Here is a 13811-nt window from a genome sequence, read left to right as displayed (position 1 = left end):
ATACCATGAGCAGGCAACTCCAGCCACATATTGTACTATAACTATGAAATTTGTATATGTGTGTAAAAATAAATTTATGCCAATTTAACTATTTATTCTTATTCTGATTTCCCTCACTGAAGCTAACTATAGTGACAGGAGACGTTTGTTTATGCATAAAAAAATAGTTTACTACCTATTTTAAAATAAAAACTGGACTGAAGCCCCCTGGCTCAAAAAATGTGGATAACTGAAATTGTTTTCGTACATTACTTTTTAAAATGGCAGTATAGACAAGATTTTTGAGCTTCATATACATGAATAATGAAACTTCTCATAAATAAAGCTTGTTAAGAAATGGATCAAAATGTACATTAAATCATTTCTTCTAAAACCTACTTAACTAACAAGAATGTGATAATCTATAACAGTAGTTTATAAACAGGAGAGATATTCTCCATTCTAATGCTATTTTTATAAAGGCTATCCAGTCATTAATATGTGATTCTTATTTTGTACTGTCTCAGGTAGAGCTCCAGTCTCCTGTCACTATATGTAAACACAGATGTCCTAAGAGACATGCTATCTGAAATTAGCCTCTGCTCTCCCACGGGGTTGTTCCTTGCTTACTAAAGTGATATGTAAATCTATGATTTAAGCTTTTATTACACAGTGATTCCATTCTTCCACTGTGACCAAAAGTACCTGACTGCTGATCAAATTCTCTGTATTCGTCTTACCTTTTCCCCCCAATCTTTGTTAGGTTCTGAGCTCATGCCCAAAGCGCTCTCCACCAGGATAGTGGGAGGCATTTGGTGGTTTTTCACACTTATCATCATTTCTTCGTATACTGCTAACTTAGCCGCCTTTCTGACAGTGGAGCGCATGGAATCCCCTATTGACTCTGCTGATGATTTAGCTAAACAAACCAAGATAGAGTATGGAGCAGTAGAGGATGGTGCAACCATGACTTTTTTCAAGGTAAGTCCTACTGGTTATCTAAAATTTATGTATTAAAATGATAGAACACAAACAAACCTTTTCTTGTTAATGAATGTAAGAGCATAGGAACGTTGTTATTTGTAGAGAATAATCAATAGCATATTTCTCATGGGTTGGAGACATATTCAACTAAATATATGGTCATCAAGGCAAATAATTTTAATACTTGCAAATGGCAAGGAGTTGTTGCTTTATAAGTATTTCATCTTTGTTTGGAGGAAAATCTGTTCAGAAGTAACATTATTTTCCCCACCAAGGTTTTGTCATTGAATGTAACTAGACAAAGTACTATATCTACTGAAAATTGAATAGTGGGAGATTCAGACTCTACAAGGTGTGGATATTCCAGAAGAATAAAGTGATTATATGTAAGAATGTTTTCCATATAGGCATTTCTTTCTGTTAAGATGAAACAGGTTTTACTTGTTGAGAGCCTACAGAAAAACAAGGAAAATAAGCACAAACAGTTCCTTTTCGCTGGACAATCATCCATCAAATATTCTGGAAGGCGAAGAATCTCAAAATGGGCTACCCCATTGGCATGCAGTGGTTTCCAGTGGGGAAGTCTGTTAAACATTTAATGGAAATTATGGTGGCACCAAATTCCAGGCGCATAGCATCTTGTCCTCCTCTTTAATATTCAGATTGTCTCCTTACTTCCACTGATCTCATTGGGTCAGAGTAGAGCCAATGAGGAGATTCCACTTTAGGGAATCAGTATCATGTCATAATTTATTTTCTATTTTACTATTTTTATATTGTTTGTAATTTAGCAAATTTTTAAGCCTTGGTAGTTTCCGTCATTGTTCACACAAATGCAATTGGCAGTTCAAGTGTGCAGAAGTGGTAGATTGTTTTTCTCTTTAAAAAATAACTGACTCAAGCTATAAAATAAATTATTTCAACAAACCTCCAGGAAGCACCTACCAAGTACCAGAAACTGTGCTATACATTGGGTATTCTAGAGCAAATGATATCTAATTCTCACTTTTAAGAAATTTATAGTTTGTTGGAGATGGGATCAGTGATCATATAACAGGATTTAATATGAGTTAACTTGCCAAATAATTATATAATTTTCTTTGTGAAAATTCTTACCAAATTAAATCAGCTTTTGGGGGGGGTTCTGGAGATCACCAAATGCCTAAAGAATGAGATTGATTGAATGTTTTAGTCAAATACACATAATTCTTAAAATTAAATTGCTTTCAAAGAGAATATTTTTAATGGCTAGCTTAAAGATTGGATGCATATTTTACATTTAATTGGAAAATTATTATCATTTAATTAAATTTATTGAATAATCAAGTATGAGCAAGTCATTGAGATCAATATGGTGCTATTTGATTATGTTAATTGCAATTGATCATTTTTCCCAATTGAGTATTACATATTAATATTGTTTTTTTTATTTAAAAAACCTTTTTTAATGAAAAAAGAGACTAGCTATTTAAAATTATAAATGTATATCATCAGTGTTAGTAACTTTGTAGAGAGTGAATATGTGGTGCATTTAAATTATCACAGTATTCGAGGGACTTTTGAAGTTGAGTTTGTACAATAATGAATATAAGTACTAATGCAAGTGGTCTGATACCAGAAGTAATTATTTTAGCCTCACAAATACTTCAAATTTTGTTTTTATTTTCTAGATTGCTCATATATCACGTTTCAAAGCTCTTGTGTATTATAGCAAGATACACCTCTGGAAAAATCACTGAAAATTTTCACCTTTTCCCCATCTTTGAGCTTATTTCTCCATTTCTTTTCTTTACAATCTTTCTAGTCTTCTGCTATGCTTTTTGTTGCTGCTGTTGTTGTTTTAGTTTAGTTGCTCTCTTGCAGTGTCATTTTACCTAACTTCACGTTTCTTTGCTTTTCAGTTTTCTTCTTAGTCTTTCATCTCTAGTTTTCTTTTCTCATACATGGGAGTGCCTCTAGCACCCAGAGAAAATTGATGTGAAACAACTTTCTGTTTCTAGCAGCACAGACTTTCTTTCTGTAAAATTGAAGCCTTTGGGAATGTGCAGTAGTCACAATAAAAACCATACAGTGATAATCACTAAGGTGACAATTATGTTGATAGTTTTATCACATGCTGACATCTTACTGTTGAAACTTGAAAAGGCATTAAAATTTAAAAGGATACAGTATTTAGTAAATGTTGATTTTTCTTTAGTTATTTTAGTGTATCCCTAAATGATACTAATTTCAGCTACATATTTTGGCTTGTTAAACTATATGCTTATACTAGCTATTGGTATGAATTTTTTTTCATATGAAAGCTCCTTTCCTGGTGTCTGCAATGCCAGAGACCCAGGTTCGATCCCTGGGTTGGAAACATCCCCTGGAAAAGGGAATGGCAACCCACTCAATATTCTTGCCAGGAGAACTCCATGGACAGAAGAACCTGGCGGGATACAGTCCAGGATGTCCCAAAGAGTTGGACATGACTGAGAGATGAACACTTTCACTTTCTATACCAGCTATTAGTATGAATTAAAAAAAAAAAAATCCCTACCAATCTGGAATTTAAGCAATTGCACACTCATTTTGAAATTCTACAATGAATCAGAGACTATTGTGTATAGTCAATTTACATCTGATACCATTATTTTATTTCTTAATTAACAGCAATGCATACAAACACTCTAGGAAGCACCCTTAAGGCATTGACTTTCTAAAGGAATTTCCATCCTGTTTTTACTAATTGAATAAGACCCTGCTGTTAGCTAATTGTTCTGGAACAGCTCAGTTCCAAAAATTATTTTAAAGAATGGTAAAAATGTATTACTACAAGCAAGAGCTGGCTTAAGATATCTGGGCTTAAAGGAGGGGTGAGTGTTCAGTATTGCAGAAACAGAGTTACACAGTCATTCTACAGCACTGAATAATTCTTTTTCCAAAGAACATGCCTGACTTTGTTCATTGACCTTACATGTATACTGTTGTCAAGAAGATTTCATTCATTTCCCCTATATCCATTACACGCCACACATATTCTCTCCAGGGATAAATGTAAAGCAATGACTGGGAAAATAATTCAAAACTGAGCAGTCGGTGGTTCTTCATTGTAATCTCATGTAAAACAATAGAAAGCTATATGACATCGTCAACATGTTCACAGTCATATTTAGATAATAAAATAGCTGAGGGCCCAGGGATCTTATTGAAAAACAATAAAGTAGGAGTCAAACCATTCTTCTCAGAATCTAGGAACTTGGTGCAGCCAAACTGAAACCTCACCCCAACACAGTACAGAATGTTACCAAGCAACTAGCAAATGCTTTTCTCCTTGAAGTATAAAGATTAGGAGAATGAGTACATGTAGATTATCAGCTCAAAAATAACTCGGCTATAGCCGGTAGGTATTATGATCTCTTTTGAGAATCCCTAGATTTTCAAAGTGAATCATGTGTTTTACAAATGATGCTGAAATCACATTTCTGTGCAACTCGTGACTCGGGTTTTTCAATTTCTGAAATTTTCTCTCTGGGTTTGGTCTCCCTGAAATCTCTGGTTTTGTTACATACACTAATATAGTCTGTCTTTCCTAAAGATATCACAGGAAATACATGTCCTCTTTTATAGTTATTTAATAAATTCTGCCGTATGTTGAAAGAACATTTAAGTAGTATCAAATATCTAATGTAAATCACTTAATACTTCTGAACCTATATTCTACAATTTAGAATAGTTAAGAGGGAAGGAAACTGGAATCAGAGAAACCTGAGCTTAATTCCTAACTCCACCATCTACTATCAGTGTTACATAGTTAGGTTTCCTTTACGGCACAACTCACTTTTTCTTAACCAAATTCTGTACAGTTATCTTTTGGAACAATGAATATTGCATTCATTGATGCAACACCTGTGATGAAGGATTTTAGCTATGTTTAGAATATGCGTTTACTTTGAAAAATTTTCTATTCTGTAGAGAGTTGGAAAGGTTTCTTCAAAATATGTAGCCCTCCATAGTATTTTCATTTTAACCTTAGGTTAAAAAATCAATTTATTCAAGAGTGTATGAAGGTTACAGAGTTAGGAATGCAAGCAAATGGATTAATCCATCTGGGGAGGGTAGTTTTATCTTTTGTTACTTAGTAAAAAAGAAGATATTATTTAGTTTCATTTTTTTATGCATAGTTTCCCTCTTTAGAAGAATTCAAAGTACATTCTAAATGCCAACTCATTAATCTTGCCAGCAACCCCTATCAAGGTAGGAAGCAATTATCATTATGCTCATTTAACAGATGAGGAAACTGGGCCATGGAGAGGTTAAGTGACTTATTAATTATGAAACCAATAACCAAGGAACTCATAATATTGACAATAAAAGTAATAGCCAAAGACATCATGGCATAACCATCATTACTCAAAAGAGCTAAATACATTAGTCATTTGGGCTAACCCACATGACCTCAACTGTTTGATCATATTAAGTTTCTAAAACATTTGCCTTAAACCATTGGGGCAGATACAACTATAGCATGTTCTGTATAGTCTGCTACTTATTCTGAGCTTATCAGTTCAATGGTCTTCTAAAATTAAATTATGCCGGGGTGACAGTACAGGTTTTTAAGGCTGAATTGCTTGTGTGGCATGCCTGTAATGATTTTCTGAAAGCTTGACTGATTTTTGCTTCTTAAATGCCAAAAGAACATAAGTAGTTTCTGAGTCAAGGGATAGAATGTAAAAAGTTGACAGTTTACTGCATGCACTTAATAAATGGATTTAGAAGCATACTATTCATAGATCTTAATTTCTGCAGAACATAAATTCTGTTATTTTTATTGAGAATAGTGGTGCTAATGGAATTATAATATATTTACTATAAAGAGATTTATACATTAGAAAAGTAAATTCTTAACATGGCATCTATAGTTATTTTTTAGATCAAAAAGTGTTTTCTGAAATAAATGCTTATTTTCCCCATAAGTTGATGGTAAAATACTTGGGAATTTCCATTTTGCATATTCAGGAAATTGACCTAGAATAGTTTTTGGACGTGGCAAAGGTATTTAACATTAGTTTTGAATTTATTTTATTTATTTTTAATTTTTATATAATCAACATGCAGCATTGTGTAAGTTTATGGTGAAAAACCTATTGATTTGAGAGACATATGTATTGCAGTATGGTTACTACTATAGCATTAGAAAACATCTTAGTGACATCATAATTATCATTTCCTTTTTGTGGTTAGAACAATCAAGATCTAGTTTCTTAGCAACTTGGAAGTTTATAATGCAGTATTGTTGACTATAATCATATGCTTCACATTATATCTCCAGAACTTATTCTTTAATGACTTTGTATTTTATATGGCAAATTCTTAATTAAGCATGGTGATCACAAAAAAAAGGTTCAATAATTATTTGCACATGGATAGAAATTGAGTATGATTTTCATTATGTACCAGATTTACTATTTAATATATTCTAATGATTTCTACCATTATCCAGAAAGGATTCTTTGACAATATAATAATTGGAAAATTCATATGGTACTTTAGTAAGTACAGGGATTATTTCTTAAATATTTGCTCAATCTAAGGGTTGCCCCCTTTATTTAGGTATGTATCACTAACCAGCATACAGCTTTGTTCACAGTTAATTTAACCTACTTGGAATCAATTTATGCTTAGTAATGATAGCCCCCTTTCTCCTCCTAGCAAAAAAGGTCTCAAATGTTATTTTTCTGTCTCACATGGGAAATATTTTCTCTATAACTATAAAATAATTTAAAGATAAAATATTAATATGAGAATAGTTATATTGGCAGCAAATTTTGTGATAAAAATGTTTGACTCATTGATAAGAGTATGCCTCCCTATGTATGCATCAAAAATTCTAGACCAGCAGTCCCCAACTTTTTTTGACACCAGAGACCAGTTTCACAAAAGACAATTTTTCCACGGACTGGGGTGTCTGGATATTTTCAGGATGATTCAAGCACATTACATTTACTGTACACTTTATTTCTATTATTATTATATCAACTCCACATCAGATGATCAGACATTAGATCCGAGAGTTTGGGGACCCCTGTTCTAGACCATAGCCCAGTAAAGTTAGTCATACTGACTACTTTATTAGAACCCCCAGTTAAAGCACTACTTTAAATCATGGGGCTATTTTTTTATCTAATGAAGTCCTAGAAAATATGGCAAACTATAGGACTAAATCACATGCATAGCATATGGAAATATGGTCTTGTCTGTGACAATCATATCATTGATGAATAATAGTCTTGGTTTTCTTATCAATTTTTCTTTTACAAAGGATAGTGTCACTATTTTGTTCTATTGGATATACAATCCTCTAAGTTGTAAACATCTTTAAAATATCCATTCGTGTACATCATTAGTCTCAACCTATCTGCACATTAGAACATTAGAATCACTTGGGGAGCTTTCAAAGAGCACTTCTTTCCAAGCCAAGTGATTAAACTTCCTTGAGGCAGGATCCTGGGCATCTTTTTTATAACCTCCACTGGTGATTCTAATGTGCAGAAAGAGTTAATTTGATATTTAAATAGCCCCTTGTTTATTGGTAATACTTGTTATTAACTAATTGCATCCACTTCTACTTCTTTCATTTTACAGTTGGCATTTTTCTCTTCTGCAACTCAGACATTGCAAAATATCAGACAAAGGCATGAAATGGTAATTCTGCTGACCACATTCTTACTTCTTTTAGATTATTTACTTGAATTCTGTTTAAAGCCTTTTTCAACAGGTTTGCTGAGAATAAATAGTATAATTACATCTTCACTTTTGACACAATTCCTGGAGGCTCTTGATAGGTGTGCATAAGAACTGTCTTGTAGCTGGATGAAGAAGGTTAGAACTTTCTCCTTGCTCAAAGAAATATGGTGGGGGTAAATCCTGATTTTTGTTTGTGTCCCTAACAAGTTGAGAAAGCATATGTCTTATGGGAACTGAGCAGTGAATATATTCACCTTTCTTTTATAGACCTTTATTGCAGTTTCTTCTGTCAAGGCGGGGATGGAGGGGCAATTAAAGAAGAGACCTATAACAGGGCATACTAGAGTCTTGAAAGGACTGTGTTAATACATGCGACTTTTCTGTTTTCCGAATGGGGAGGAGATTAAGAAGAGATGAAATACTTCACACTGTGTGTGTGCCTGCTCAGTTGTGTCTGACTCTTTATTGACACTATGGGCTACAGCCCACCAGACTCCTCTGTGCATGGGATTCTCCAGGCAAGAATACTGGAGTGGGTTGTCAGTCCCTCCCCCAGGGGAACTTCCCAACCTGAACCATTTGAAATTTAGGCTCATGCAGTTTTCTTGCCTGAGCTTATTGTACAATTCTATAATATTTGGTGAGCCACTGTCACTCCTTTCCTTGTGGAAAAAAAATGTACCTACATTAATGGATGGGAATAAATTATTACATAATTAAAATTGAAGTCTTCCTTTGTGTCACTATAATTCTTCAGTATCCCCCTATGGATCTAAACTGAAGCAAAATGTTTCTCAAACCTGACATTCTGCTTTATCTTGGGAAATGGGAAAACCAGATAGTTTAAATCTTGGCCGAAATCTATTCTTGATAACTTGCTTGCAAGTCCTACCTGGGCAATTACTCTGTGGTTATTCAGAATAAAGAGAGACTTCATTTTAAATTTTTTGTTTACTTAGGGTATTCAACTTTGGGGATAATTTAGTTTACTTTGAATTTTTTTCTACAAGCTTAGAAGAGTGAAACAAAACTTAGAAGTTTTGTATGATTGAAGACCAGCATATCTGAGTAGTCAGTTTAGATTAGTGATTAATACTATTACTGAAATGTTCATTTCTTCATGTTGATGTATTTTTCATCAGATACTTTTTTCTAGGAAAAAAAAAACTCAACACAGATTTTTGTAGCCATATTATTTCTCTGACTCTCCAAAATTATTTTTTTCTCTATTAATGATATCAAGATATTGATTATAGGTAATGGATCACATTAGTTTAAATGCTAATATTTTGTTTAATATTATACATTTGGTATTTTTGAAGTGTTTTTGTATTCTTTTCAGTGTCTAGTATGGCTTTGATATTAATTAGTCAAGTTTGAAATATTTAAACCAAGTCTTTATGATGCATTTAATTTATTGGCAGAATAAAGAAGTGATTTTTACCCAAAGAGGTTGTCTCCTTCCCCCATCCTCATCTAACACACAATTTATTGTATGTGAGGCCCGATCCTATGTTTATTACAGGGATTTGCATAAGGCCTACAGAAAACCAACACCATTTTACTATGTTCCCATTGCAAGAAATAAAATGGTGCCTTTGAGGAAAGCTGGTTCATCAGACACTAGTTTAGCATGCCAAGTTACAGCTATCAATTGTGAAACAGCAGATGTGAAGGCTAGCTGGCATCAGAGCATATGAGTCAAAGACTTTCCTATGGGAAAGAAAGTGCTCCATTACACTTTATCTATACTAAGAAGAGAGGTTCTATCAAGCTGTCTGAAAATTAGAATATGATGGTTTTTATTACCCAAGTTCTGCCAGAGTGAATTCAGTAGTTAAAAAGTAAGCCATAACACCATTCTGGGAATTATAAGTGATTAGAGTTTCAATGTATTTAAACTTGGAAGGAGCGGCCACTTTTATTCTAGCTTCTGTGAAATATCAGAGACAAAAATTTAGTCTCTAATTGTTACAGTTTCAATATGTACCAATGAAGACTTGCAGCACTTGAATGAAAGAAACAAGTCATGTATTCCACTGAAGTGTAAAGTTTGAGAAACAATGTTTTAATTGCCTTGGAAAGCAAGTATGTGGATCTCCTGTTATTCCAGGATAGCTGTGGTTCTCTCTCTCCTTTGCCTTCCCTTCTCTGCTCTGTGCAGGGACGACTCCTGCTGTTTGTGAGGTCAGGATGGCAGCTCAAACACTGCCTTGTACCTCATCAATCGTAGGAGAGAGGCCCCCCCAGGGAATGAGAAAACTTGAAAATCAGTTAATATAGTGATGTCGAGCTGACATGTCAAGTGCTGGATAATGGATAATAGTTGTCACTGTAAGAGTTTATAGCCACTGGTTAGGCAAAAATTTGAAAGAAATTCAAGAAAGACGCATTTCTGGACACAGAAAAACTAGGCTTGAGATAAATATAAAAAAACCTATCATGTTTTATTTCTTAAAAATAAAGTGATGATTTCATATACATACATAACCATATACAAGAATGATTTGAAAACAAATGTATGAACAAAAAATCCAGACTCTGTTATGTAAATTTTTTTAGGAAATTACATTTATTGGCATTGAGGCTAAGATCTATTAATCATGCTTACTTTTTTATGGGTTTTTTGGGGGGCATCCAACTTTAAAATATCATAAAAGACATATTATTCTAGTCCTCTGGATTGTCTGTTAATTAGAGTGACAACACTGAAACCTCTACTAAATCCAGAATATCTCTGGCAGTTAATGTTCTTGATTTTGCATGCACTGTAATGTCTCTTTGGAGAGAAGCTGTTCTTTCCCTGCAAATGGAATTTACACTAATTAGAATTTTTGGTCAGCTGAATTTTCTTTTGTTCATTTGTACCTTATTCCTTTCCCAAAGTCTGAATAACAGTAATATCACTTTGTTCTTTGACATTAAGAGCTGATTTAAGACATCACATGATTGTTAAGTTAGTCCTTTCATTATATCATAAAGTAAAATGAAGTTTACTATTAATGCTGCTGCCAATGGTTATTCCCCTTTGGAAGCAAGCATAATGTATGGTTTTGAGTCATTCTGACACTCAGTGATCTGATACTCAATTATCATGCATATTCACAAAGAGTAAAGAAGTCATAACTCATTCCTAGTTTTTTATATCCTTCTGCTTAACCCACACATAGATTGGAAAAAAAGGACAAAATAAACTTCAGAACTTGTTAATAGGCATTGGTAACTGCAAGCTGAATAATAGTGTCCTAAAAATATTGTTTTAAAAATAAAACTGGATTAAATATTACTATTAAATGTCTTAGTCAACTCATTTTTTTTCTTTAATATTAATGATCCTGGCAGTGCCTACAATTGTTAAAATCTCTAATGCTTACTGGTGAGCACTCTTATTGGATTCAAATATTCAGAGAAATTCTTTAATAGTAATAAATAAAGAACATTTCTGATGAGTGAATGTATGTGTATATGTGCAAACATATTTGAATGAATGAGTTATTTAGGAATAAAACATGCCAGCTTAATTGAAGTTAAATTATTGATGATTACATAATTTATTTTTCTTATAACCAGTTTCCATATGAAATCTGTTTTGGTAGGAAATGTTAACAGGGTTGGCGATAAATTGTACTTTTATATTTCCTGACAGCATTTGAATAATGCTTTTGATTGTTATTAGCCTATATTAGTGGAGTATAGTGAAAAGATTTGATTATCTCTAAAAGTAGGTGTTTCATTTATTAAATATTGTAATTATAGCTAATTAGAGGCTACACCAGAAATTAGTTTGCTTTGTAGGTCCCTTGACTGTTTTCAGAACACTGTGAATTTGTGCCTCATTTTAATTTACTACAAAAACAATTAAGTACAGACCAAAGAAACAGAAAACAGCATTAATAATGTATATAAAGAGTTGTTGAGCCACTATAATGCATTTTAACATAATGATTAAGTGCATAGTCTAGATTGTGGCATGAAATCCTACATCTGCCTCCCACTTGGGATTATTTAGCCAGGCTCTCCAGGTTTCTATGTTCTTATAGGTTAAACTAGGGGTGTAAATTTGGGTCTCATAGATTGTTTACATAGAGACCTGAACATGTGACAAATTCCCATTATGTACTTACTACAATTCTTATGTATGGAATTTAATAGTTGAATTGTTAAACTCTGTAGCAGGTGAAACGATTTCCCCGAATATAAATGTTTGAATTCCTGGAAATATACCCAACTTACCTACTGTTAATGCTAGGATCTGACACTTCATTGCATTTTTGTTTCATTAATAATTTAATCTTGATTGTAGATTATTTTCAAATACTTATTTAAGGATAATCTTCTGGATTATTATTTCAGTTCTTGTACTGCTTAAAAAATAAAACTAATCATGAATCCATTTCCATCCATAACTTACATATAGCTTTTTAATTAATGGTTTATATTAATAGTTTAAATAATGGTCTTTTTAATTAACATGTGAGATTTGCTTTGACAAAAATTCATGTTCAGAATTTTTGCTTATATAGAAGAAAAACTCCCATTTTTAATTGTTCTTCTCTATAAATTTTAGTCATTGTATTTTTAACAAATTTCTTTTTCTCTTATGAAAATAATGTATATGACTCATAAGAATTTTAGTAAAAGAAGGGGAAAATGTCCCAAGTCCAACCTCCAAAGACAATTCTTAATATCCTGTCACAATAACCTCCAGCATTTTTTCTATAGATATATTTTGATCTTCTTGGCTTTCCTCTTATTTCAATATTAAAGATTTTAGCACTAATACAGCTACACAATTTCTTCTATTTTTACTGAGCACAGGTAATGGTGCTCTTTTCAGGAATACACTTTAAAGATTTAGTAGAATAAGGTTATGAGAATGTTCTTATGATATGTATAGAAATATTTTTTCTTGAGGCATAGTTTACAAAAAATAGTCTTTTGTTAATTTCCAAACCCACCCAATTTAGTCATTGCATAATCATGAAGAATGTTCATATATAAATGCACATGTACAGCAGAGAAATCATTGTTAACTGAAATATTTAAGAAATTGGGATGTTCATTTTTAATGTTCATTTCATTAAAATATTAGAAATTCAGTGCTTTAAGATATTTAAATTTAATAATTTTTTTAAACAAAACTTAAAGTAACATCAGTAGAGAGATGATATTAAAAGTTATCTGTTTAGGCTTCCTAATATAATCTTGTCTTCAGACGAAAGAGGAAAAAAGATATGTAGTAGAAATAATCGTTAACGTTTTTCAGTTAAATTATATTAATAAACATTTAGAGGAATGATCATAGAAACATTTTTCTTTGTCTATTAGCTGTAGTTTATCCAGCCTTTCCATTTCTATGAATCAGAAAGATCACTTGTTTGCCTGTGCCCCTCTCACAGAATTAACGTTGAATGCATTTGGGTTGGACTTCAGTTTCTCATTGATACTCGGCTGCTCAGGACATGCTAGCAGCAGGGACCCCAGCCTGACGCCAACAAATAATTAGAATTTCACTGGGCAAATTCAGAATCCATGTTATCAAAATGGAATGAAGTGATGGCATAGTTGGCCATGACTAAGAAATGAACGTGGTTAAATACAACCATTTTCAGGCCTGCCTGGAATATTATAACCCTTAGGCATATGTTTTATAAAAGATCTCATAAACAAATATGTTGGTGACAATTCCAGTGATGATGTTGAAGGTGTTGAATATCTGACATAGATCCCCTTGAAATCCAGGAAAAACACTATTTACATTTGTAAAAAAAAAAAAAGAAGAATTAAGGGAAAAAAAAAACAACAACAGCAACATTCCTTCTCAAGAGGCTAAATAAACTAGCCTTAGGTAAAGGGTGATCTTCCAAAGACAAAAAGACTTGTATCTGCATTTGAAGGTGTCTGAGAACTAATATTATGCAAACCAAAGTCTTCAGATCAATTTATGAAGACTTTGTCTAAATGAAGCAGTTGAGGAAGCATCAAGTCTACCAGGCTTCACTTTCAGTGCTGCTCTTTGGGGTCAAACCATTGCAAGTTTTTGCTTCCTTTTATTTCTACACTGATACAGTAATGTATGCCATTCTTAGTGTAAAACTTTTGTGGTTAGAAAAGCAAAATTA

The 13811-nt window shown here is 32.8% G+C and overlaps 1 protein-coding gene across 8 annotated transcripts in view; it reads left to right on the top strand.

The window, feature by feature from the left end:
• Nucleotides 1-13811, top strand: part of GRIK2 (glutamate ionotropic receptor kainate type subunit 2) — a 731033-nt gene that overhangs the window by 607714 nt on the left and 109508 nt on the right. For 7 of the 8 annotated variants that reach the window (XM_024996836.2, XM_059889840.1, NM_001193063.1 and 4 more), the window contains one exon: nucleotides 743-960. In XM_024996836.2, coding sequence (XP_024852604.1) covers nucleotides 743-960 — 218 coding nt within the window. Of the gene's footprint in view, nucleotides 1-742; nucleotides 961-13811 lie in introns of those variants that run through there. The other variant, XM_024996837.2, reaches the window with a different exon arrangement.

This window comes from Bos taurus, chromosome 9 (genome assembly GCF_002263795.3).
Source record: "Bos taurus isolate L1 Dominette 01449 registration number 42190680 breed Hereford chromosome 9, ARS-UCD2.0, whole genome shotgun sequence".
In the NCBI taxonomy this organism is placed as follows: domain Eukaryota; kingdom Metazoa; phylum Chordata; class Mammalia; order Artiodactyla; family Bovidae; genus Bos; species Bos taurus.
This window is presented reverse-complemented; position numbering and strand designations above follow the sequence as displayed.